This window comes from Sinohyriopsis cumingii, chromosome 12, assembly GCF_028554795.1.
Source record: "Sinohyriopsis cumingii isolate HCF-2022 chromosome 12, ASM2855479v2, whole genome shotgun sequence".
NCBI classification, from domain to species: Eukaryota; Metazoa; Mollusca; class Bivalvia; order Unionida; family Unionidae; genus Sinohyriopsis; species Sinohyriopsis cumingii.
In genome coordinates, this window is record NC_142972.1 from 50,362,278 (window position 1) to 50,389,625 (window position 27,348).

Below are 27,348 nucleotides of genomic sequence, written 5' to 3' on the forward strand. Positions count from 1 at the left end.
AATCGCATGTTGTCGTGGCCTAACTTCCCTGGCACAATGAATACAGTGAACATATGCCATCATACGGATTGCTTATCTTTTCTATAAGTCGTAATAAATTGATAGACGGGTATGAAAAACAGGTTATGGTGAAAAAAGATGAAACAGTAACTACCAAAAACTTAATTGTGTGTTGTTGACATAAATTGTACACAGCAGGCAATTTAGGAATACAATGGTAAAATTAGGTTGTAACAAAATTAGCATACAAATAAATCCAGAAGCACCTGAATCAGTGTTCAACGGTAAAGATTTTGCAGTTGATGTAGGTATTACACGTTGTGATGATCTTATTATTTGTTGCTGCTCATGCGCATATACCTTATGGTAGTATATGTTTTCTCTTCCCATAGGGTCGGTCGGAGTGGATTCGGTCTTGTGATTTTCTGCTGTGGTTGAGTCGGCTTTAATCATTTCGGCCTTTTGTGCTTACGAATACCAAATGGTCATTAAATGCAATTATATGGGGGAATGTGTTGAATGCTCTATTCACTAAAAGATATATGTAATGGAAAAAGTACAAAAGATGATGAATAAAATGCTATGAATGAAGTTTACAGATAATCGCCTGTGGTAGTTTAGTCAAGAGTGTCTCAGTAATTCTTATGTCACTTGTTTAGGCTCGAATAAGCAGTATGACAAGAAAGAATGAAAACAACAAGCTTTGAAAAATACAATAATTTATTTCCTGGAAAAAAAATCCTAAAAAAATGGGGAAAAAAATGAACTTAAGGTTTGAAAAAATCGCTTCCAAGAATAATCCAAGAATAAATTTTTTGAAGTCCTAATAACAAAATATTCTACTGATTTCAAGTTCGAATCCCGACGAAGAATCCAAGATGGAAGACGATGGCGTATGCTGCAATCTGTAGTGCTGAAGTCTACAGTTCCTTGTAGAAACAAGAATTATCACTCAGGTTTTGGAAATGAAAATAAATTTTTTATAAAAACTGTCTTTTTGATTAACAATCTTACATGAGCACAGAAAAATAACAGAATCAATCCTTTTGAATCCAAGTAATTTGAAATAACTCCAAACAGCACAACATACAACTTCCAAATTAACATCCCAGCTTCTACTGAGAATAGTTTTCCAAAATAGAGGTTATATGGTCTTCAAAAACGTAAACAAGGGGTCACGTGATCATCTTCTCGAAGCTTTCAGAAAATAAGTTCTTATTAAAGATCATGTCTACCCAGCGTGACCCTGACGAAAACCAATCATTTTACTCTAAGAAATATTTTTTTATATTAAAAACTTGCTTACATCTTAAAGACGAAGTCCCATCATGACCTGGACAACAACCAATCATTTTAAAATAAAAACAGAACTTGTTTACTTGATTACCATATATTTGAAACAAGGTCAGGATTTAGATCAACACCTGGTGTTTATAAACTAACAGTCAAGGTCAAATTATTTTCTGAAAAAAAAGTATCATCTCTAGGGAACAAATATACATTACACTAGACTGTAATAAAAAAATTAAAACTGACAAGCAATTAAATTGAAATAAATATATATTAAATCAGATACAAGTAAATCAAATATACATAACAGTAATCGTTACAAAAACTGTTAAAATCGTATGACACATCAAACTCTGTTGGGACTGGAGGCATGGGAAAGAGTTGTGATTGTAGAGACTTGTATTGGCGTCTTAATTGTGATTATCAAAGTTTCCTAACATATTAACTAAATCTGAAACAGAAAACAGGTAAAGGAAGTGTGTAAAGTGCAATGCGATCGCTGATTCTTTCCTAAGATCGGTACTACAATCTGCATAATCGGCAGCGGTCTGTTGTTTGCTTTCCGTGCTTCATTTTGTCGTGGTGTTAATCCTCACTGACCAGTGCTTCAGTTTTTGCGGCTCATTGGTTTTGCAATATATGTAAAAATGTCATTGACTTAGAAATGAATATATATGGGTATTGTAGAAACTCTGTCTTCTTCTTCTTCTTCTTCTGCTTCTACTTCTTCTTCTTCTTCTTCTTCTTATATTATTATTATTATTATTATTATTATTATTATTATTATTATTATTATTAATCAGTCTTTTAAACGGTCCTTTGTAAACAGGGCCCTTTCCGTCCAGGTCCTTTCTGACCCGTTACTGGCCTTTCTAACCCGGTCCTTTTCCGTACCGGTCCTTTCTGACCCGTTTACTATGGGACCAGTCTATAATTTTTTTTAAAAAAATACTGCAATGGAAACGGCCGAAGACATTCCAATTGAGTAGCTTTTCTTCCTGTAGAACTGATTGTGTCATTTCTAACTTGAAAACGGAAAGTCAAAGGGAAACCGGGGTCGTATGATTGCTTCGAAATTTGAGCTTGTTTTGTAAGACTTTCTACATACACAATACTTTACACTTACAGGTATCTATCATAGTCACCAGTGTCTATCTAAGTGACTAAAGTTACAGGCAGTTGAAGTTGGCCAACTATGTTGGCAAGTTCGGAAAAGTTTCACAAAGGAAAGCGACACTGTTAGTAGACTATGTTGCATAGTATGTAGTCACACATTTTGTAAATAGTTTCCACGAAACGTTTGGTACTCGTGCTGCTGTACCAAGGGTTTACAGTTTGTACATCCCAATCTATCGTGTAGAGTTTCAACGTAGTATAAACGTAGCGAATCTGTGGAACCGAAACGAAAGCTAAACAAGTATTCAGATGCAAGATAATAATTTAAAATCATTTTTTTAAAAATCTTGTAGTCTAATTTAAATGCCAGAAACAAGAAATTCATTGAGGTATCCGATAGATGGCATGTTCAGATGCGACATATAATTACAATAGTTACATGGCATTTCAATTTTAACTTGGGTAACCTTGATTGTATCACTAAAATGATCATCATCATCATCTTTATTTCCTTCCATGGAAGATTACATGATATAAGAATAAATCATCTGAATACAATCAATAAATATAAAAAAAAAAAAAAATATTCTATATTGGAATACAAATTCTTACACAATATCAATCAACAAAGTGTTCGTCAACTCATAAGTTGCAAGTTTCAGTACCTTATTTACAGAAGATAGCTGCACACTGCATGACAAAGTATGCTGCATACAGGACGAATAGCTTGGAGTTTTCTTTGTCGATTACTCCTGATGGTAACCTTTTACCTAAAAGATATTGTAGTTGCAGCTCATCTTCTGCATTAAATAACGTAATGTGCAGGCTCAGGGGAAATTTATCAGTAAGGAAATCCCAGAAAGAATTTCGAAAGTTCGACATATAAGGACAACTAACACAGCAATGAAGTATCAAGTCTGTATAAACATTCCCACATCTAATACACATATCAAGCTGTGTTTGTGGAACAGCAGCCCATAGTTTAGTTACATATGTAAATACCTTAGTGTGTTGTCTAGTTTTAGCCGACTGCCACACTGAGGCAGGTCGTAAGTATTCGTGTATCGAAGAGAATCTATCAAAATCTGCTTGATTAGACATACGAACTCTCCAGAGGCTATTTTCAAGACCAACAATTTTTGACCTTACAATTTCTTTCCAATTATGTTTATCTGGAATTTCAGAATGATGTAAATAATCAGTTAGATACCCGAGCAAGTCAAACTTCTTTGAGGTATAATATAAATTTGAAATTAACCCGCAGCTTGACATGCATCCGCTCAGAATGAAGTGAAATAACGCAACGTTAAACACACGTTTAGTATGTACATTGTTAGGCATCAAACACAATCTGTGTAAAAACATCAATTTTCTTCTATCAATTTCGGACTGCGCTGATGTCCATCCTAGCATTCCCAGGGCAATGTCTGATCTTGTATGTATTGGAAAACCTTGTAAATGTTTGGCAAAATACCTCAGAGTTTTATCCAATAAAGCGAGGTCACTTTTTGAAATGTTACACCATAATTCACTTCCATAAAACATTGAAGGGAAAATTACCTTTTTAATTACATTTGCAGCAACCAAAGGATTTAAACCATTCGGTTTAATGCCAATACCAAACAGACCGTGAAAAGATTTTTTCCCTTTCTTGCATGCATCGAGTATTGCGTCATGCGACGTCAGCTTTGAGTTAATCCGGTGACCCAGGTGTGTTGCCGAATCGGTGACCGGCAAACATGACGGGCCAAGATACCATTTCATATTGATAAAATTCTTGTATTGGGGTCCGAAAATGATAATGTATGACTTTGTAACACTAAGCTCGAATCGCCACTTATTACTGTAGTCGTATGCTATATCTAACAGCTTTTGTAGATTGCTAGGATATATAGCCAAAAGTGAAATATCATCAGCTAGGGTTGGATTTCCCACAGCTAAGGATCCAATCTTTGCTCCAAATCCACTATTTTCTAACTGTAGCAGCAAGTCATTTATAAATATTGTGTACATCAAGGTTGACAAAACACCCCCTTGTCTCACTCCTTGGCCAATTGAGAACCAATCTGAAAATTGCCCATTTACAAGAACTTTACTCTGTAAATTTGTATACATGTTAAAAAATATCAAAAGGGATTTACCCGTAATTCCCAACGTGAATAATTTAAAAAGCAGTCCTTCGTGCCACACGGTATCAAATGCCTTTTTTGTATCAAGAAAAGCAGCAAAAACCCGTGAACCCATGTTTACATTATATTGTACTGATTGCAACAGCACAAAACTCGCTGTTGTGCAGCCTAAACCTTTTTGGTAACCATGTTGTTGTGAACTGGGTATACTAGAATTAGTATCTTTGAGCCAAGTTACCAAACGTTCATGAATAATTTTCTCAAAGGTTTTGTAGATAACAGGCAGTAAAGTAACAGGCCTGTAACTTTCGAGGGAGTTCTTTGATTTTCTGTTACCTTTGTACAGTGGTATTACTAACCCTTTTTTGCAATCTACAGGTATGTAAGATTGATCAATCATCCGAGTAAATAAAATTGTCATACACTCGATGAGGTAGTCGCTGCCATAGATCAAATGTTCATTGCAAATTTGATCATGGCCCGATGCTTTTGATTTCTTTAGACCTTTAATGATTTCTCGTACTTCATTTAAACTGATACTGGTCTGTAAGGCCTCGATATGGCTTACTTCGTCCTGTAGACCCCGATTTAATTCTCTCTCTATAAATTCATAAAAGTTTCCGTCAAAACTATGGTTTAAATTCGGCGTGTGAATGTCCTCATAGTATCTAGCAAAGCCATTTGCGATGGAATCATCATCACGGACACAAACTCCATCAGTTGATAGTTCCTGACAAAAATTTGTATTGTTCCCTCTCTTAATGTTGATCATTTTCCAAAAGTGTCTTACATCGCATTCATGTGCTTTTTCAATTTCTTCATACACCTCCCCCATATATTTTTCCACAGCCAGTTTTTGAACGTTTCTAAAGTCTCTCTTCTTATCTTTATATTCTCTGTAAGAATTAAATTGACTACCCCTTGGTCTTCCCTAATTTATCCAAGTATACCTAGCTTGTCTTTGAAGTTTATGTGCTTCTTTGAGTTCATTTGACCAATATGGTTTGGCATGATAATTGAATTTAGACTTTGGAAGCGCGATGTCGCTTGACTGCTGTATTGCATTAACAATGTGCTGGTAAAAGCTATCAACATTGTCCGAAATAGTATCTATATCTAAAGTTTTCAGGCGAAGGTCCAGCTCAGATTGATAGTTTTTCAAGATATCAGCGTTTAATTTATTCCAGGCTATGTTGTTTCTCTTCATAGACTGTCTGAAGTCTCTCCCACAGGTCACTGTACGAAGGGAAGTAAGGATAGGGAGGTGGTCAGATATCGCGTGCTCTTCGTGATCTGAAACAATGTGCACACTTCGTAATCTACCTATGCATTGATCCGACAGTACAAAATGATCAATCATCGTTCTTGCTGGGGTGAACGTATAGCGGGAACCAGTGCATATTATTAAATGTCCAGCACTCACTAGATTATTATATCGCAAGAACTCATGAAATACTCTATCTTTGTAATCTCTGAAAGTGGCTGGTTCAGCTACTGCATTGAAATCACCAGTAAAATACACGTCCCCCAGCTGTGAGTACTGATCATAGAGATTTTGAATCAACTCAATTTGCGCTTTGTAACAATCTATGCCATATAATAGGGTCGGCATATATACACAAAAAATATATACATTTTGCATATCAGGAAATTTGAATTCTATGCCAACAACTCTGTCACTATTAACTTCATCTATAAAGTTAGCATATCTCATGAGAGAAGTTTTGCAGAAGATTGCAACTCCTCCTTTACCACATTTTATTAACATACAATTAGAGGAAATATCCTCTGCCTTAGCAGTGCATTTATAATCAGAACGAATAGTATCGCAAAATGGAAGTATGTGCTGTAATAGTTTATGTTCAGTTACGCAAGCTACGTCAACATTATATTTATCCAGCATTGCACTAAAGCTAAGAGCAGAGGACATAATTCCTCTAACATTCCAGGTCAGTATATTAAGATTCATATTAACTTGCAATATAGGCATATTAATACTTATGCATCGTGAAAGCAGGACTAAAATGACAAAGATGACAAAACACATTAACTTACGACAGAACATAATGGCAAATTTATGAACAATTAACTGTCACCCTAGTCACAGAATATCGCATCCTGCACCTTCATTTGCCTCCTGATCGCGATTGCTAAACCTGTCTCGCCAAGATTGATTCCCATACCACCTTCTTACATAAACACCTTTTGGCCATGTTACATCATTTTCAACAGTGTCGCAGTCTGAATTATATACAGTCAGCTTGGCCGATAGACAATTACGTCTACTGTGGATAAACTTTATGGATAACGGATCTATATCGTATTCTTTCAAGAATTTACCGAGGCCTTCAGCAGTAGATCTGATTGAGGTATCCGATAGATGGCATGTTCAGATGCGACATATAATTACAATAGTTACATGGCATTTCAATTTTAACTTGGGTAACCTTGATTGTATCACTAAAATGATGCGAATATTGAATTATATTAAATCATGAGTGGGGGTTGGGTATACCAAATTACAGTTAACATGTTAAAAATGGATGCCATTCTTTGTTGGACAAAACACTGGTCTGTTATGTTTACTGATTGTTTGAAGAAAGCAAAAGCATTTCCAAGTTTCATATAGGACAATTGTCTCAATTATATTCAGACTGTTTGAGAAATCAATTGAGACCCAGCTGATAAAATTATTAACATTCTTGGGTGTTTCTTGGAAAGATTATAAATGCCTGATCACACCTTTATGTTTACTAGAAGACTGGAAGGATGCCCTTAACAACAAACATGTAACTATAATTCCGATGGATTTATCTAAGGCTTTTGACTGTCTCTGTTATGTTATTTGCATTTGCAAACTAAGGGATTATGTGTCAGAATGCTCAGTAAGTCATTTGTTGATATGACTGTCTGACTGAAAGCAGCAAATTAAGATGCAAATTGCCATGAGTTAAGTTAGACTGCAATTCTTTGAGGGGTCCATCCTCAAATCTTTGCTTTTTAATGTTTCATTAATCCTTTACCTCATGCAAGTGCCTTTGGATGCCTTTACTGCATTCACATGGAAGTGCCTTTTAACGCATGCTGTAAACATAAGCCATTTTAAGTGGGTTTTCATAGTGCCACCTTCAGGAAAAAAACCAATTAGATACTACATTCATTTCTGCGAATGACCATTATGTCAGATCACGTGGTCACTGCTTTTGCTTTGGTTGAAATCTACTATTTAAAGTAACTGGGTCGTATTCTCCACTTTCCAAAATGGAAGTTGCTGATATTGATGTAGGAAGCAATTAGTTTTATAAATTATCAAATTCAGATGACTTAGTGATATTGATGTGGACAGAATACTTGTAAATATCAAGTATGAGAAATGGCAACTACGGTTGGTCACGCGGCTTCACTGACTTGTCGGTGAACAAGTTGTCTCAAGATTTTAAAGCACATAAAATTCTTCTGTGAAAAATAATTAAACAGCTATAATGATCCGACTTTACTCTTAATATTTTCCATTATTAATAGATGTGTACCAAAAATGTAAAATGGTTAAAATTGCTGCTAAATGTAACATACATTACATTGTTTAACAGTTAACAGATAGGCCTATGTGTATGGAATCAAAAAGGTAACACGTATTCTATTTATAGTGCACTGCACTGGGTAACTTTGCTACATGTGTATTGAAGACCTAAAAAACCATATTATATACTCTATGAGGTAAAGGTTAATATATTATATTTTATTAAATAATGATTTTTGTATAAATATAACTGTGCTAGAGTTGACACTTTCATTTTTCTCCCAGGACTTTTGACACTGATTGACACACTTGAAAATGAGTTCTCTCATGATCGACAGGTTTTCTGTGAACAGAATGAAAGTCTAACCAGAAAAGGTTAAAGTACTGGTTGTGGATTAAGTGACATTCAGTATGAAATCTGTACATAACATAAGCAGTGCTATCATAAACTGTGAAGAAACTGTCATACTGCTAGGAGTACCAGTAGCCAATTGGTTCACATGAAAAAAAAATCATGAAAGCTTATAGAAAACTGTCTTAAATTTATTGGTCAGAAGATAACAAGAGTCAATAAACTGACAGTATTACATACCTTTATCATTTCCTATTTCAGCTTCTGTCCTATAGCCTGGCATTTCTGCAGCAATAAGAATATAAGCTAACATAAAAAGTTACAAAATCATTTTCTTAGATTTGTATATGATGATTTCACCATTGGCTACAATAGCCCGATACTTATGGCCATATGCCAACCCAGAAAGTGCAAAGACTTAGGTCATTTCTTTGGAGACTTTAAAAATACCAAAGAAGCTGCTCCCAAAAGTTTGGATGATTTGCTATTTTTTAAACACAATAAATACAATGTTTAGATCTGCAGCTGCCATTTAGTGGAATGACATTTCATTTCAGCCAGGAATCAAATTTCAGTTCATTTAGATCCTTAATTTTATCCTTGAATGGTAAAGAGTGTTAATGCAGTATTAGCAGTTAATATCCCATTCATCCCCACCCTCACTAACTCTTCTGCCATGAGGATGGCAGCTGATAAATGTGTCATTATTTGTTTTTCTGTTAATTACATTAGTGTTGCTTCTTTTTTCTTCTGTTGTCCTATTTTTTTAAAGTGAGATTCAATTTGTCAGTTTGCATATCAGCATGCTTATAATCCTGTTCTGTGCTTCTTTTAATTATTTAAGCTACTGAAAGTTTCACTGTTTTGGAGGATTTTCTTTCAAAGTTTAATCTGCTCGTTAGGATCCTTCAGGTTCTAACATATGCATTATTTTAGTTACCGTAACAATAAATTCACTTTTAAATACTGCCATCTTTAAATTGTTTGCTTGCTTATAGCATAAATTCAGTGGAATATAGTGAGACAACAGTACTCAAAGAAAAATATTTATAGACAAAGGTTGGGCTTGGAAATAAAATTAAAATTTTTGTTTATTTTGTGATTTTTAGGCATGATTTGTTTCAGAAATCAACATTCATTATGCATGCTAGACTTTACCCTGGCAAGATGATCACTAAGTCAACCTAACGTGTAATATTGTAACTTGTGACATTTTCCCAGCAATGCTGCATTTTTGTAAAAGTCATCCTTACTTCAAGAAATAAATTAATGACCTACTGTTGTTCATGATTTAATGGAGGACATACAAAAACAAACTACTGTACCAACAATGATGCAAAACAATACATTAGTACAAATAGTAACCCTTACTGATGTTCATGAATTAATAGAGGACATACATAGACAAACTACCTGACAATGTGGCAATGTGCAAAACAATACAGTAGTACAAATAGTAACACCTACTATTGTTCATGACTTAACAGAGGACATACATAGGCAAAGTACCCTACAACGATGCAGAGCAATACAGTAGTACAAATAGTAATACTTAGAGGACATACATAGACAAACTAACTGACACTGTGACAATGTGCAAAACAATACAGTAGTACATATAGTAACGCCATAATTTCACAAGCCTTCACAAAGTACATACTGTGTATGAATACACGCACACACATTTTTTTAATAGCTCTTTGCTGTCACCTCTTTTAATGACCAACAATGTCTGAAGAATGTATACCAAAAAAATGATTCTGTGGGTATATTGGTCTATCTATATTTTTGTTAAAAAAATTTTGAATAATGTAACTATTCCAAACTTGCATAATACACAGGAATATATTTATGATTTTAAATATAAATAATATAAAGCATGTTAATTGAAATGTAATTTATAACTTTATAAAAGTATTATATTCTGTTCAGTGTCTGTGTTCAAAATTAAGTAAATGGAATCAAAATTTTCAAAAGTATTTTTTTATATAGCGCATTATGTTTGGATATAATTGATCCCATGTTGGGCTTGTATGTGAAATAGTACATGTTCTCCAATTTTTAACCAAAATGCTTAAACTTAGATCAAATTCCTACAGATTGGTCCAAAAACAAATGTTTTATGTTAAGTTTGCTTCATATATTACATCAAAACCATTTATAAATGCCTTGAACAAAATGTGCATAATTTTTAAAAGCTTGGTTAAACCTCATTTGTCTTTGAACCTCCAAACATATTAAAAATTGAAAGCAGTAAAACTCGATGGCTTGAAATTTACTATTTACTGTCAGTCTAACAGATATGAGAAACAAATTTGGTTAACAGTCCTTTCAAAACATGATTTTTTGCTGAATTGGTTGTGTGCTATAAAATCATAAAAAAGACTCGTGGATATTCCTTTATTACCTGATACAAAACTACTGACCAGATTGACAAACTCGTGGATATTCCTTTATCACCTGATACAAGACTACTGACCAGATTGACAAACTCGTGGATATTCCATTATCACCTGATACAAGACTACTGACCAGAATGACAAACTCGTGGATATTCCATTATCACCTGATACAAGACTACTGACCAGATTGACAAACTCGTGGATATTCCATTATCACCTGATACAAAACCATTATCACTTGATACAAAACTACTGACCAGAATGAAAAACTTGTGGATATTTGATTATCACCTGATACAAGACTACTGACCAGAATGACAAACTCGTGGATAATCCATTATCACCTAATACAAGAATACTGATCAGAATGACAAACTCATGGATATTCCTTTATCACCTCATACAAGACTACTGACCAGAATGACAAACTCGTGGATATTCCATTATCACCTGATACAAGAATACTGACCAGAATGACAAACTCATGGATATTCCTTTCTCACCTGATACAAGACTACTGACCAGAATGACAAACTCGTGGATATTCCATTATCACCTGATACAAAACTACTGACCAGAATGACAAACTCGTGGATATTCCTTTATCACCTGATACAAGACTACTGACCAGAATGACAAACTTGTGCATATACCTTTATCACCTGATACAAGACTACTGACCAGAATGACAAACTTGTGCATATACCTTTATCACCTGATTCAAGACTACTGACCAGAATGACAAACTCGTGGATATTCCATTATCACCTGATAAAAAACTACTGACCAGAATGACAAACTCGTGGATATTCCATTATCACCTGATACAAGACTACTGACCAGAATGACAAATTTGTGGATATTCCTTTATCATCTGATACAAGACTACTGACCAGAATGACAAACTCGTGGATATTACATTATTACCTGATACAAGACTACTGACCAGAATGACAAACTCGTGGATATTCCATTATCACCTGATACAGGACTACTGACCAGAATGACAAACTCTTGGATATTCCTTTATCACCTGATACAAAACTACTGACCAGAATGACAAAATCGTGGATATTTCATTATTACCTGATACAAGATTACTGACCAGAATGACAAACTTGTGGATATTCCATTATCACCCGATACAAGACTACTGACCAGAATAAGCACTGGACAATTATAATTATTCCATTTTTCTCTAGCTATTGTACAGTGGAACAAATTACAACAGAATATTGCTGTCTTGCCTAAACTAGCTGTCTTCAAATCAGCATTGCATACAATATCATTGTATATCCTTTGAAACATATTTTTATGCTTTTTCTTATTTTGTTTCTCTTAATTTTGACACTTTTAATTTATTTTATATCATGTTAACATTGCTTCTTTCTCCCATATGTTCTAGTATGCACAGTATTGATCATTTTTATGTTGCTTTGAAGGTTCATCCAAGTGATCCATGTAGGCAACAGCATCCATTCAGGAAATTTAAAATGGCATCCTGGGATGGGGGGGCTGGCAAAGGCCCACCAAATCCCCCCATTTCTCCCAATTTGAAACAGATGCAGGGCCCAGGTAATTTCCATGAGTCCGAGGAAAATGTGACTCAACAGACAGAGGAAGTATTTCGTAATTTCCTGTACCAGTCATACAGGAATGAGAAAATGAGACAAGAATTTGATGCTACACCCTCTGTTACAGAGTTTGCCAACTTTACTCAAGACCCATTAAGGTATAAATATAAATGAGTTGAAAAATTTAGGAAATTATTTTGTATGATAGATTTTGTTTGCTTCAGCAAAGTATTTCCTCTGGTGCTTTATAGACCTCTTTAAAATGTAGTTTCCAAAGTTATAGAGTCTCCCCATAGAATGGGCCAACAACCCTACTGTCCAGTTTAACCTCATTAGAAAATTCTTAATTTTTTAGGGTCTACAGAATTTCAAAATCGCATGGTAGCCCAGTTTATTGTAAAATAAAGAACATGGTAACCCAGCTTAAAGCTTTATCCCAGAGAAAGCGTTTTAATGTTTTTCACAGATAAGACCATGATCGTCTGGTGTATTATGATGTGACAGGTCTGGCTTTATGCTGTTTATGGTTGTATGTTTTATAATTGATTACAGCAAATGTTAAAGAGTTTGCACAAATTGCTGCATGGATCCAGTTACACGCAGTGGTTACTGGTACTTGTTCTTGATTTTATGCATTATTTGTATACCTCCTCCAGCTATCCTTGTGTCCATTCGTTCCATTTGGCAATTTTTTTTAAGTACAGCTAGTTATACAGTTTTTAGTAGATAGCCATGAAACTTAGAGTTATTGCTTATTTTGATTGACAACTGAATACATTGTATGACAGAATCTTGTGAATGCAACTAGTCCCCGTAGTTTTGATGAATCATTGAAACTTTGTACATTTTATGGTCATCATCTGAAGATGAAGATGTCAACACATTAAAGTGCTTATGTTATTTTTATAAATATTTTAAATTGTTTTACTTGCAGCTGGATGTAGTATGTGAAATTATTTTTCTAACTTAACTATTCCTCACATTTCTCACTCGATCACTGTGAAACTTTGTGTATGTTATTGCCATCAGCTGATGATGTGCATATTTACAAGTCACAGCTGTCACAATTTTTATCTCTTCTGGTCATTGACCAATAGAGCTTATTTGGTGGCTTTTTATTTGTCATCTGATGTCTTTTTTTGTCAATTAGCACAAGAAAATGGTACCAGTCCAGCATCCAGTATGAAAATCTTGAGAAACTTGATTCCTTTTCCTCCTGTACAGATGGTTGTGTGAACATTTTGATGTATTGAAATAACTGTGTGTACTCCAAACCAATGTCCTGTCGTGCTTATATGAGTAAAGCATTTATATTAATTATAACATATCAGTATTGTTAACAGTGTTAAGCTTTTATTTTAAGACTTATGTCACCTTTTTATGGGAATTGTTTGCAGGCAAGATAGCGTTTTACAAAACCTTTGATATTTTTCCACAGGCCTTCATTATATATTTATTGCAATTTGATTAGATTGCTTAAGAAATTTATCAACCAAAGGAAGACTATTCACTGAGGCTCCTTGCTGAGTAGAATATTATTTTTGGGGGGTGAGTGTGTTGGATAATTCCTTGTAGCATATCAAATCAAAAGTGAGTAATTGTTTTATTATATGATGTTTAATTTTCTTGTAGTCATTTGCCTTAATGGTAATGAGACAGCACATGTTTAATGTTTTATTAATTAACACCAGAAAAATACATAGAGTGTGACAAACGATGGGCTTTTCTTTGCATTAATAAAATGCTAAACATTCAATGCTTGGCAAAAAAAAGTTTTTAATACTTTTTTCTTGTAAATTGGTATGTAAACTGCTATTTAAAAACACAAATTTGGACAGGTCAAAGGTAGGAAAGAGGCTAATAGATGGGCAAACAAATGGAGAATACATTTCTTCAGTAATTAGTGATGCATAATTCCCACTTGCACAAAATATACGCAAAGCAGGTTCTCTGGTGAAAAAGTTCATGTGAGCTGTTGGAATATTAAAGCACATCATGCTAAAGACAAAAGGATGTAATTTAACCCTTCAGAACACAGCAATAATAATAATAATAAATGACAGCAAGATAGTGATACAAGTTGTTTGCAAAGGCAACTTCAGCAAGGTCAACAGTTTTACAAATTTTATTACAATGTGGGCATAATACAGAATCATAGAACTGTTCATAAGTTATGTTTTTATTCCATGTGACCTTTATTTTATCTCTTTGCTTCCAAAACCTATAATTTATATCTGTACATTATTATGGGATGATAATTAATAAAATATAGACATTAGATGATGACAATTTGCACTATTTACAAGATTATCAAAATTTAATTGTTTTTCAGCCCAGCATCTCAGGTGGGTCGACAGTTGGCAAAGATTGGGGATGATATCAATGAACGATATGCAAATGAATTTGATGAGATGATAAGCTCCCTTAACATCGATCATGAGAGTGCCTATGAAGCCTTTGCTGGTGTGGCCAGAAAGTAAGCCTTTCATTCAGTTAGCCTTTCATTCAGTTAGCCTCAGACCGGCAGTTCTCACAGATGCAATTTTATCATTAGTCATTTATCATAGGCAATAATAAAACAACAATATTAACATCAATACTCTCATAGTCCAGAAAAACAAGTTCCTTAATAAAAAAAAAACTTGAAGATGTATATCAATGGGTAAAGTAAAATAACAATTGAGTTTATAGCAATTTCTAGAAAAAGCATGAATCTGAAACCTTAATCAATTAAGTTTCAGACTCTGTATTTGGAGAAATTTAAGTGGAATAGTTTCCATAGTCATGCCAGTCTCCTCCAGTACAATGATTTGACTTTTCCTTGCATTGAGCCAGCAGCTACCCATTGCACCTCTTTTTGATACTTCAGTATTGAGGATATGTAATCAACTTTTATGTTACTTATAAGTTAAAAGTGCAATATAAAAAAATTGCCACTCAGTAATTACATGTTTTGTCATAAACTTGCTTGCTGATTTATTGGCTACTTGTATCAGCAATTAGTCTGGCAGAAAATTCACACGAATCTTCAAGAAGTAAGAAGTAAATGCTTTGATAGCCTCCACACTAGCATAGCTAAGTGGACTTTTATGGGCTCGCTCAACAGGTAAGGAGACTTTAAATTATTGAATTTATTATCTTATTAAAAGAGGAAAATAATAACTCCATGATGTATATCATTCACCTATTTTTGAGGTAAGCATCTTAGTTGATTACCAAGTTACATAACTGCTTTACATATTAAAAATGAGGAAAAATGATTATTTTTATAAAGTTTAATGTGCACAGTAAAGCATGCCCTTTATACAGCGGTCTCCTATTCTCAATGGTCCCTTGCTTTCTATGATCAACAGTCCAGTGTTTTCCAACCAAACTGGTTTGTCACTGCTTATAGCAGTCACTACAGCATATAGACTGTGTAGCCCAGCATTTAACAGTGGAAGTTTGATAATTGATTGTAAATTGTCAATGAAAACTGAATTAAATTTATTGCTTAAATGAATAGTGTGGAAAAACTGTGAGGAGTCCAAGACTAATGTATCTTTCAGTCCAGGGTCTGGGGTGCCCCAAAGCTTTGGACTGTCAGCAATTTCTGTGAGGTGGATCTGGACCACTAGCTTGATTTGCCTTAAATTCATGTGTTGCTGTAGTTTCTGTCTTTGGCAGTTCTGCATACAGGTGTCTCTCTATCTCTTTTTAAAAGGAATATGAGAATTTAGTTAATTGTATTTTCAGTCGACTTTTAAAAATTGATAGTTTTTGACAATTTTCATGATAATGAGACTGCATGCACCCACATGTTCAGCCCCCTAATTTAATGTGTGTATTGCTACTTGTTTCCTCCTATTCTATGTTATTCTTATTATATAAGGTTGCATTGTTTCCCACTCTTGGTAATTTGAAGTTATAATGAAATTCACGTTTTGTTGTAGCTCAATAATCTTCAGTGCATTTTCCAGTGACTGCTTACTGTCTGCTTTCCTTCTCTCTATCTCCATGTTGTGACTTAAAGTTAGTATTTTTATATATATCCATGTTAATGTATTACAAAGCAGGTAGCAAAGAACATCATCACCAACAATAGGACTTTAGTATTCGTGCATCAGCTTCATACATATAATTTTAAAGAAAGTCATGTTTTACACAGACAAGCTTTTGAAGGGGACCATATTTTACTAAGAAATTTTGAGCAAACATATTTTTAAGTAGTTACTGCATGGGAGAGTTTCTCCAATATAATTATGGTATTGTTTCTTTATAGGTTTTGGGGGGATTAATTGCATATATTGTGAAAAATTTGTATGGAGTTACATGTCATAAGTAGTCATTAGCAGAGTCTTACATTGCTGTTCTCACTCTTGCAAAGGAAATTGATGATTTAATACATTGTCTTTTCATTTGACCTTTATAAGGTTGTAGGGGGCCAAGTAGTCTAAGATATTTGCCTTTCCATATCACTTACACGTCTCACCTCTGTCTGCATGGATTCGAGTTTTGGCTTGGCCAATATGGATATGAGAGAAAGCTTGCCATTTGCTTCCCATAGGTCATTGGTTCTTCCAGGGGTTTCCAGGGTTTTTCCTCAATCAAATATACTGACTGCCATGTATACCCTATCATGTACTCAAAAATGGATTTAATGCTTCAGAAACATAAAGTTGTTTAACATATAGCTGTTATCAAAATTGCTAGCTTTTAGTATTCTGTTTTTATTGTGAAGTTGAGACAGTGAGGACATACTCATACGACTATATATATCAGTGACACACCTCTCCATCCTGAATAATTCACAGAATCAGAAAATAGTCCAAAGAAGCTTCACACTTAACACAGTAGAACAAGGGTGTTTCATATTGCATTGTTCCCCCAATTGATATTGCATGGCCTTCATTCATGGAAAATGCTGAAGTTGTGCATTTCAGCAAAATATCTTGATAACTGTTGAACACATTGGGTCAGAATTCTCAGATACTCATAAACCATCATACTGAATAATTTAGAGGTATTTGATGCAGGGCACTTGGGTCTACCTTTATGGGCAGTGACATATACCTGTACATATACTCTCTACACTTGTTATAATGTCAGCATTGGTCCACATACAAAATGGGTGTTATTTTCAGGGTATTGGTATACACATATATAAATCACTTCATGGATCATTAGGACAAAGGATAGATATTAAATGTAAAGAATAATACAAAACAAAATATAATGTAGTAAAACAAGAATCATTTTAAACAATTGCTTAATCAGCTAATACTTTAGTGAACTGCCCATAAACAGTATATAGTGCCCTACTTGAAGGCATTCTGCATTGATAACCCTAAATGAAATTAAGAGGTTTCAGCATAGCCCTTCTCAGAACCCCATGTCACTCAACCATACATCGAAAAATATTACTTTTTGTGATGCTAGATTTTGCTTTAAGTGAAACTGATTTCTTTATTATCAGGTAAGAAAAATAGATTTGTGGATAAAAGATATAAATTTTCGTTAATATGTATATTCTTCAAAAATGCATTTGACATGAGTCTTCTTTGAACAGAATCTTAAATTTTGTAAGGGGTATGTGGTCATTTAAAAATTTCCTCATATTAAATATCTTTTCAGCATTAGGATGGAAGTTGAAGGCGTTAAGAATACACTAAATTTCTTTTTGTCAAACTCGTCTAAGCAGAAGCTTGACATATTGGTCACATTGATGTTTTCTTCATTTGTCCCTAGGTCTTTCTGTAGATCTGTCTTTAGATATGTCCACGCCCTTGATTATGGTCAAGTTTTATGATTAAGGTCAATAATAATGGTTTTTACTTTCACTTTCTTCCTCAACAAGACAAGATATTAATGTCTGGTTAAATGAATTAGTGCTAAAATGAAAGCAGTTAGTGTAGAAAATGTTATTTGGTCCATTGTTTAACTTGATGGTGTCAATGTGATAAGGGATTTTAATAGTTGGGAAACCCATTCTTGGCACTATTAGCCACAAGTGGGAATGGGGTTGGCTGGACAGATGTGTTTATTTTACCAGATATATGCATTCATTTTCACATACATGCATGTGTGTCATGGTGGGCAAGTATACTCTCACATCATAAAAGATAGAGGTTTCATAACGTGGCATATGATGTAGGTTGGCTTGTATATATGCCAGAGTTTCTTCAAATTAGTACATGGATATATGGGATAGAGGTCTAATGAATGTGTGTTGTGTGTGATTTAGATTTTTAAACTAGCTTTAACAATTTTAATCATATTACTATGATGTCTGCAGTGTGACAGTTTATAGTGATGTCTGGCACTAGTGCATCATACCACAGACTTGTAAATCATCTCTCACCCATTCCTGACATGAGGCCAACGAATCCTAACACTAACCTTTTAGTGCTGAATGCCAAGTGTGGCAGCTGCTAGGAATTTGTTTTTATAAGTATTTGGTATGAGTTGGCTGCCCAAGGCAGACGCTTTAACCACTTAAGGTCACCACAGCAGTTAGAGGCCTAGTGAGGTTGTGTTATTGAGTAACTGGGCAAAATGCACAGTAATGCAGATTAGAAAAATTACTTTATGTTGCTTGTCTCTTCAAAATTAAATAGAATTATTTTTTTTTTCCTTTTGATTTCTAGGCTGTTTCAGAATGGAATCAACTGGGGCAGAATTTTGGCATTATTTTGCCTAGGATACAGGATAGCTATGAGAGTGTTGAGGCTGGGAGACAGAATTAAAAAATTTGCATCTGTGCTCAGTAATGTCATCACGAACATAGTCCGTTTTATTGGTGATGCAGCAAGTGGAATTGCAAGTTGGATTGCCAGGCAGGGAGGCTGGGTAAGTATAGAAATTAGAATTGACATGTAAAACCTTTCTTGACAGACCATTTTTCATTCCCAAAAGGTGTTTTATCAAGAAAGTTGGTTTCTTAATAGAGGTCATATGCAGGGTTCACCTCTTATAAAACCACCCCTTCTGCAACAATCAAGTGGTCTTATAAGAGGTGTTGCCTTTCTAGAGCGGGACCAATCAGATGTGATTAATAATTATAAAAGGGATAACTAATATTTTAGATGTTTATTATTTTCATCTAAAGACTAGCAATATATGGCATCACTGTGATAAAACTTATAATAATGTTATTTAAAAATATTATCAATAATTACCAGTGATGGTGCAAAATGATTTGAGAACCATTAATGATAAACAGACTTTTGGTTTAACTAATATTCTCCTTTTAATTCCATTTTCCCACTGTAGCAGACTGTATAATTGGCAGTGTCGAGACACTTCTCAATTCCTTGAGCAGGTGTTTTTCTATAGCTTTCCTCAGAAATATTTTGAATGCACAGTTTGTCACTCTTCCCTTGTCCTTGAGCATGTGTCCTCATACAGAGACTCTTTCCTTGTCCTTGAGCATGTGTTCCTCATACAGAGACTCTTTCCTTGTCCTTAAGCATGTCTTCCTCATACAGAGACTTGTTCCTTGTCCTTGAGCATGTGTTCTCATACGGAGACTCTTTCCTTGTCCTTGAGCATGTGTTCCTCATACAGAGACTCTTTGTCCTTAAGCATGTGTTCCTCATACAGAGACTCTTTCCTTGTCCTTGAGCATGTGTTCCTCGTACAGAGACTCTTTGTCCTTCAGCATGTGTTCCTCATACAGAGACTCTGTCCTTGTCCTTGAGCATGTATTTCTCATACAGAGACTCTTTCCTTGTCCTTGAGCATGTGTTCCTCTTACAGAGACTCTTTCCTGTCCTTAAGCATGTGTTCTTCATACAGAGACTCTTTCCTTGCCCTTGAGCTTGTGTTCCTCGTACAGAGACTCTTGTCCTTGAGCATGTATTTCTCATACAGACTCTTTCCTTGTCCTTGAGCTTGTGTTCCTCTTACAGAGACTCTTTCCTGTCCTTAAGCATGTGTTCCTCATACAGAGACTCTTTCCTTGTCCTTGAGCATGTGTTCCTCATACAGAGACTCTTTCCTTGTCCTTGAGCATGTGTTCCTCATACAGAGACTCTTTCCTTGTCCTTGAGCATGTGTTCCCCATACAGAGATTCTTTCCTTGTCCTTGAGTATGTGTTCCTTTTACAGAGACTCTTTCCTTGTCCTTGAGCATGTGTTTCTCATACAGAGACTCTTTCCTTATCCTTGAGCATGTGTTCCTCATACAGAGACTCTTTCCTATTCTTCAGCTTGTTTTCTGCTGGTACCATATTTGCTGGTCTGTAAGTTGATGCCTACTATAGGACAAATTGTTTTGCTAATTTTGTAAATTTTCCATCCTTCATCAATATATAAGTTGATGCAGAGTATAAGACTAGGCCAGTTCAATACTTTGGCTTCATCTCTTCACTAGTAACTTATGGTTTCATGAATATTAATGGTATTATTGTATGCTTGTCCAGTTGGGAGATTGCATCAACAATGCTGACATTTTTTTACCATAGTTTTGCTGTCAAATTTGGTAATTTTCTCAGAAATACCTTGAACTGCATGTTGAGGCTCTTCCTTCTACCGTGAGCATATATTTGAACTTAGCAAACCATATACGACCCCTTAGTATTATGAATTCATTATTAATTTTTCAGTCAAATGCCATGTCCTATGTGCCACAGATGGAAAACAAGTACTGGGTCTTCATGCTCTTTGCAGCTGTATCAACAATAGCAGCAGTGATTTACTTACGAAGATGAGGATTTTGTTTGCTTAAATTTGAATCATGTTGTAGATAGACTGTTTATATAGACCTGACAAAGCTCAGTGTGAATATATTTTTACCCCATTTCCTCCATGCCAAAACTGTGATCTCTGGTTACGAATGCAAAATGTTGTCATGTCCTTATATTTAAGATATGCTAGTCTGAATTGCACACTTCTGATTTCATGAAATGCAGTAATAATAAAGAGATCAATTTTTTTTACCAGCTAGGATCAGAACACATGTCAGTGCATTTCAACAAATAAAGTAGAAAATGTATTTGCTTCCTTTATTGAACAGAAACAAGTGATAAATATTCAGTGATCCAATCAGATAAATGACATTTTGAAGAAAAAAATTTGATTCATTTGCATATATTTTCTTCTAAAAATTAGGTTTACATTTTTAACAGTGCTGTTGATGTGTAATTAGGTGAAAAGAAGCGAGTCTTATAGTGTTCATGAACAACTGTCATATTTTGGTATGTCCCTTATGTCTTTCAGCGTTCATGAACAACTGTCATTTTTGGGTATGTTCCTTATAGGTTTTATTGTAAAATTTGTGCTTCACCTTTGTCTGTATATTTTTTGTCAGTGCTCTTATTTTGCTCCTATTTCCACCATTAGAAATAGAAAAGTATCTTGATTGTTTCACATTTATATAGTCTCATTCAACTAGACCAAGTCCTGCCAATCCTTACAGTTTAAAAATATGCTTAAAGTATGGTCTTATGGAACAAGAAAATGATAACACAAGTCAGATTTGGATATTGGCTTTGTCCAGGTTTGGTCTTGATCCAGGTTTCAGAATCCATACAAATTGTCAGACTACCAGTCTAACAAGGGGTACATCAGACACTTAATTCTCACCCATGCGACATGTTCTGCACAGATATATACAAAACAATATTTAGGTACTTGATCATGCATAGAAAAAAAAGGAAAGGCAACAATTACATTTATTAGACACAATGTTGTGTGATTTGAGTATTGCTCACTGATTGCCACCACAGTATGAACAAAAAAGACACATAAAGGTTACATCAACATGAGAGATCTAGGAGGAAGCTACACCACTCCCTCGATAACTCACGCACATCGGGGTCCAGAAACATCGACCGCACTATAAGCGAGGGGCGAGTTATCGAGGGACCTATAAAATAAGCCCAAAACCAATAAAGTGATTGACGACATAACGGAAAAATGGGGGGGGGGGTAGGCAGATTATACTGTTGAATATTCACTTTATAATCGTTCTGAGATTAACTGTTAATAAATATCTCTTCATAACGGTGTACTTTATTATTTTCTCATAGGACAACATTAAAAATTTCAGGATAAATTACAGTATATTGAGGCTATCATCGAAAACATTATTCCACGTGGTTTCCGTTCGCTGAACATGTGTACCACTTCACACATTGTGTACTACGTCACTAATTTTTATGTTGAATTGTATACATTCTAGTTTTATTGTTTGAGCCAAATTATATTTTTTTTTTTAAACAAAAGATCGACTCTTTTCGAGAAACAGTGTTGATCGAACGATAGATAGATAGATAGATTTGAATGCGATAGAAGTAAAATGGAAAAAAAAACAAAAAAACAAGAGTTAATCAGTACTAACATATTTAATTGGTCTCAAATTTAAAACAACGTAAATTAGAACAAGTTAATACTTGCCGTTTGTGCCACGCTTGACAAATATCAATTCACTTTTTGAAAAAGCAGTTAATTTTTTTTGTGTGTTACTCCTTGGTTTCTCTGCCGCCGAGCAAAATCCCTCAGATTTCTCAACTGCATGAGCTTTACGTAGTCAACATTTTGGGTCTCCAGCCGCCTTATGGCAATATCAAAATATTTGCTTCCTGTGCAGAGGGGTGGGGGTGCAACATCTGTGTCTGCATCACTTTCAACACTTGTGTTATTCCAGTTAGAATCGTTTTTTCTGCTGCAAATTTGTTCTCTATAGAAATAATTATAGTTTCATCTGACATGTTTGCGGCTGTAGGGCAATCATTGTCAGAACAAATCCACTCCTCCATCAAGAGAAACGCCCATCTCAGGACCATGAGTCTGTACTAATTTCTCCCAAACAGCCTCGGCATTAATGACATCAGTTTCACTGAAACATTCGAAGTCACTATCGTCGTCGTTGTCTCTGTTACTGTTTTGCTTTACGTCAAAGGCAGCTCCAAGACCCTTAATCCAGCACCCGAGGTCTCTTGTAATCGATTTTTTTTTAATGCAACAAACACTTCCCCAAGTTGTTGATCAAAACAAAGCCGGCATGTACATGTAATTAGGTTCTCACAGAAGTACTCACGGGTTTCGATGTGACGGTCGATTGACTCTTTTCATGTTTTCAATGAACAGACTATAATGTTTACACTGAAACGGAATTAAAGGATTAGAACGTGACTTTCACACAGGAAGTCGTTTAATTGGTGTTTATTTCATTCTCTGTTGCCACCTGTTAACATTTACCAGAAGTTTTCATTGATCGCTATTTCACCAGACTGTTTATTTACAGTATAATGACAACTATTTATCCTAAAAACTTACCTAATATATGATATCTTTAAACAGAGGTCTCGCTAGGATTTTAAAACTGGGTCTTTCTGCCTCTGAATTCAATCACTAAATATCAGTATATTTTTTCACTCGGCCGCCAAGTCAAAGCCTTTGAACTAGCCGCCTAGCTGTTGCATCATGTTCTTTTTTTTTTTAATGTACTCTTATGAAATAGCAACAGTACATCAAAGAGTCTTTCAGTCACTGAATTCTGTCATTGTAAATATCAGCACAGTAAACTGATCAACACATTTTCCCACAAAGCAGGTGGCTGAAACAGGACCGGCAAATCTTTGAATTTTCCCGCGCACCTATTACATGCGTGCGGAGGACTCCCGCCTTTTCTGCGTCCCAGATCAAAAATTGGCGTCCAAATACGCGTAATTAAGCGTTTTCGAGATCTCTGAAATTAATTCTTCTCTAGAACTTGCAAATTTCAAAATATGGATTATATTTTTATGGGCATTAATCACCATTTTCGATGATAAAACGAGCAGTGTATCAAGGTTTAATTTATCAATTCTTATCGTAATTTTTTTCATGTTCAGCATATTTTAAAGATATTTTAAATACATTTTCTCTGGAAAAAAATCGGGAGCCAAGACGGACACCGCGTTATAAGCGGGATCGCGAGTTATCCGGGCGCGAGTTATCGAGGGAGCGGTGTACTTACCACCAGCTGTTGCTGAAACTGGAGATCATTAAGGCCAAGTATACTTTGTTTTAGTTGATCATAATGTTTCTTTCACTGCATCAGACCACAATTCTAAACTTTTAATATGTATGTTTTCCAAATGGACAAAGCAATACTTGATATTTTACTAAATATTACTGAAAATAGGGTCAGACATATGGAAAATTATAGAGTCATAATGAGAAGATCTTTTTAGGGTAAGTAGGTCTTTATACCTCTTGTGAGATTTGTGCTAATGAAGGGTCTGGTAAAATACTGCATTTTCTTGTGAACAAAGAATAAAGCTAAAATTGTATAAGGTGATTGGATTGGCTTACTAGATAATACATCATGCTGATGAACAGATGTTAATTTTCATATAAACATGGATAATTTTGTTGAATGATTGATACACCTCCCTCAGTAGCTTTTTTTAAAAAAGTAAATTTTAATGCTTTCTTTTTGAGTTTACTTCAGAATTTTTGGAGTAAACGATTTGTGAAAGTATGTCTAGATAAAATTTGAGATACAGAAGAAATATGTGGGTATTTTTACCTTTATATAGCACTTTTAAACAGTAAGAGAAATCGATGAAACATTTTACGGGAACCTTCTGTGATGAAGAGTGGTTGAATGAGACTAAATCAGCAGGATACGTTTAAATAGAATGGCTTTATTTTTCATAAGAATTTTCTCTTATTTTTCCACAATTGCTTTATCTCGTTTTTCTTTTTTTTTCTTTCTCAATTATCCATTAGTCAAACTCATTAGAAAATATTATATTAGACATATGACTAAAAGGATTTGAACAGCTTCTGTTTGCTTTAGATCTACAAATATTTTACCAAGAAAATGAAGTAATTGTTTAACTCATCATGATATTAATTTATCTGCCTGGAAAAGCATTTCCATTTAATTTTATATCTTGGGTTTGAGTCTCAGGCTCGGCTAACTTGGGTATGTGATAAAGCTTGCCAGTAGCTTCTTGTGGGTCGCTGGTTCTTCCCTGGGTTTTCCATGGTTCTTCCTCCACCAGTTATACTGGCTGCCCTGAATAGCCTATCTTGTGCTGAAAAAATGGCATTAAACCTTAAAACAACAACAACGATTTTATATCTAAAATAATTCACATATTAAGGACAGATATTATTGGTTGATGGACATTCTCTTGTGCAATAATCAGGTATTTGTTGTAGCACATGCACTTTGTTTAAACAATCTGAATATATCAAAAGGTTTACAGAGAAATTTGGGTTTGACCTTATCAAACATGCAGTTGTTACTATTTATTTAAATTATTTTTACCAGGTGCAGATTCTGATCATTAGCAAGACAGATGGACTGACATGCAGTAACGAGAACATGTTTACATAGGGTGGCACTGGAACAATTATAACCAATCAGGGGGTTTGAAAATGCATGCTTAGCAGAGCACTGATAAAATAAGATAAAAGTCTAACTATAAGGAGTCAGTCAGTGTTGCTTTTTACAGCTGCAGCAAGAAAATGGTAAAATATTGGAGATGTTTGCATATAATGATCATTTATCATGTGCTTCACATAGCTGCCAACCCTCATGATTTTGGTGTCAATTTCACAACTTTTTCAGAGATTCACAGATTCACGCTACATGCAAAAAATCACGAATTCCCCAATTCTCAATTATTTTAAATCATTAATAAAATAACCAATTTCCCATTAAGCGCTAGTCATGATATCAGCAATTGCTGAAATGGTCTGGTACTGCTGGTCATGATATTAGTGGAACTATAGCTGATTGATACAGTTGGCCCAGTAGCAAGCATTTTAGCGTATTTTACTCTATATGTATAAGAGTAGTTTTACAAATGCTTTTGAGAGAAACTGGGGCCTTAGCAGAATTTTGCTCTGCCATGCACCCTAAAAACTGATTTGAATTACCATTTGGCACCTCATCTTAAAATATCTCCACCAAAAAGGAAAAAGAAATTTATTGCACAAAAAGTGAAGTTTAGTTTGGAATATACCAAAAAAATGGCCATGCATTCAGCCATCAAACACCTATATACATCATGCTTTTTGCAAGCAGTGTGCCACAAATTTTAGCATTGGGTATGGTGGCAGAGACGATGTAAGGAAGCACATTGGTAGCAAAAAGCACATTGAGGTTGGGAAAATTAAGAATTCGCAGCAGATTTCAGCTCTCGGTGGAAGACCTGCAAGCTAACAATGCTGAAGTATTGTTTGTGAGTTTTCTTGTTTTACACAATCTACCTTTATCAGCTGGAGACCATGCTAAACATTTGTTCCACAAATATTCCCAGACTCAAAGATCGCTTCACGAATTCATGTCAAAATTCACTAAGTTTTATCCCTATTTTCACTAATTACGAGTCTGGAGGGTTGGCAGCTATGGCTTCGTTCATACTAGAGTTAGGCAAGCTGTGGAAACACAGTTGGTATAACATCAAATATGTAATCCATCTTAAGTTTCAGGTTGAGTCTTCTGTGTCAGGTGCATGGGGGCTTTAACTCTTTAACAGTCCCAACCATATGTGTTAAAATGTACATCATTTCCAATAACCTTTGGTTGATCGTTTATGAAAAGAATTGTGTACAATCTTGTATTTATTTTGCTTATACTTGATTCAGGTTGCTCAAGTTTGAATGTGAAAGTTATGCTACGTTATATGAAAAGTTAATGATTCTTCTTGAACACTAGATTAAGTAGACTTTGTAAGTAAATATACTATCCTTGGAGAAAGGAGAATCCTGTATTTTGTGTTCAGACTTAAATAATAACTACATCAATGTCATTTTTTTAAGTCATTAAAGATCTCAGATTCTGTTCCACAGTCTTTCCAGCATGTACAAAATTAGGGAGAATTGTTATTCATTGCAGAATGCTGTTCTAGAATTATCTTACCATTTTGTCATTGTATTTAGCCATTAATTGTGCAAAACATGCTGCAGACAGCATAGATTCAGTTTATTCATTACATAATGTGCTGGAGGATCAAGGTCTACTCTGTTCACTGTAACACAA

The 27,348-nt window shown here is 34.8% G+C and overlaps 1 protein-coding gene across 2 annotated transcripts; it reads left to right on the plus strand.

The window, feature by feature from the left end:
- Nucleotides 1-2,253: 2,253 nt before the first annotated feature.
- Nucleotides 2,254-23,275, plus strand: LOC149786425 (bcl-2 homologous antagonist/killer-like). 2 transcript variants are annotated; one of them, XM_089976868.1, is made up of 5 exons: nt 2,254-2,418; nt 12,252-12,541; nt 14,716-14,859; nt 19,010-19,211; nt 20,969-23,275. In XM_089976868.1, the coding sequence occupies exons 2-5, from the start codon at nt 12,303-12,305 to the stop codon at nt 21,071-21,073; spliced, it is 690 nt and encodes a 229-aa protein (XP_089832994.1). In that variant the 5' UTR covers nt 2,254-2,418; nt 12,252-12,302; the 3' UTR covers nt 21,074-23,275. The 2 variants fall into 2 exon arrangements, with proteins under 2 accessions (XP_089832994.1, XP_089832995.1); XM_089976869.1 differs by having other exon boundaries at nt 2,254-2,380.
- The last annotated feature ends 4,073 nt before the right edge of the window (nt 23,276-27,348 follow it).

Bases quoted from the DNA above. Each gene is read 5' to 3' on its own strand.
- LOC149786425 (XM_089976868.1), top strand. From the start codon at position 12,303: ATGGCATCCTGGGATGGGGGGGCTGGCAAAGGCCCACCAAATCCCCCC. The intron at 12,542-14,715 runs GTATAAATATAA...ATTGTTTTTCAG, and splicing joins TTTACTCAAGACCCATTAAG to CCCAGCATCTCAGGTGGGTC. The intron at 14,860-19,009 runs GTAAGCCTTTCA...TTTGATTTCTAG, and splicing joins TTTGCTGGTGTGGCCAGAAA to GCTGTTTCAGAATGGAATCA.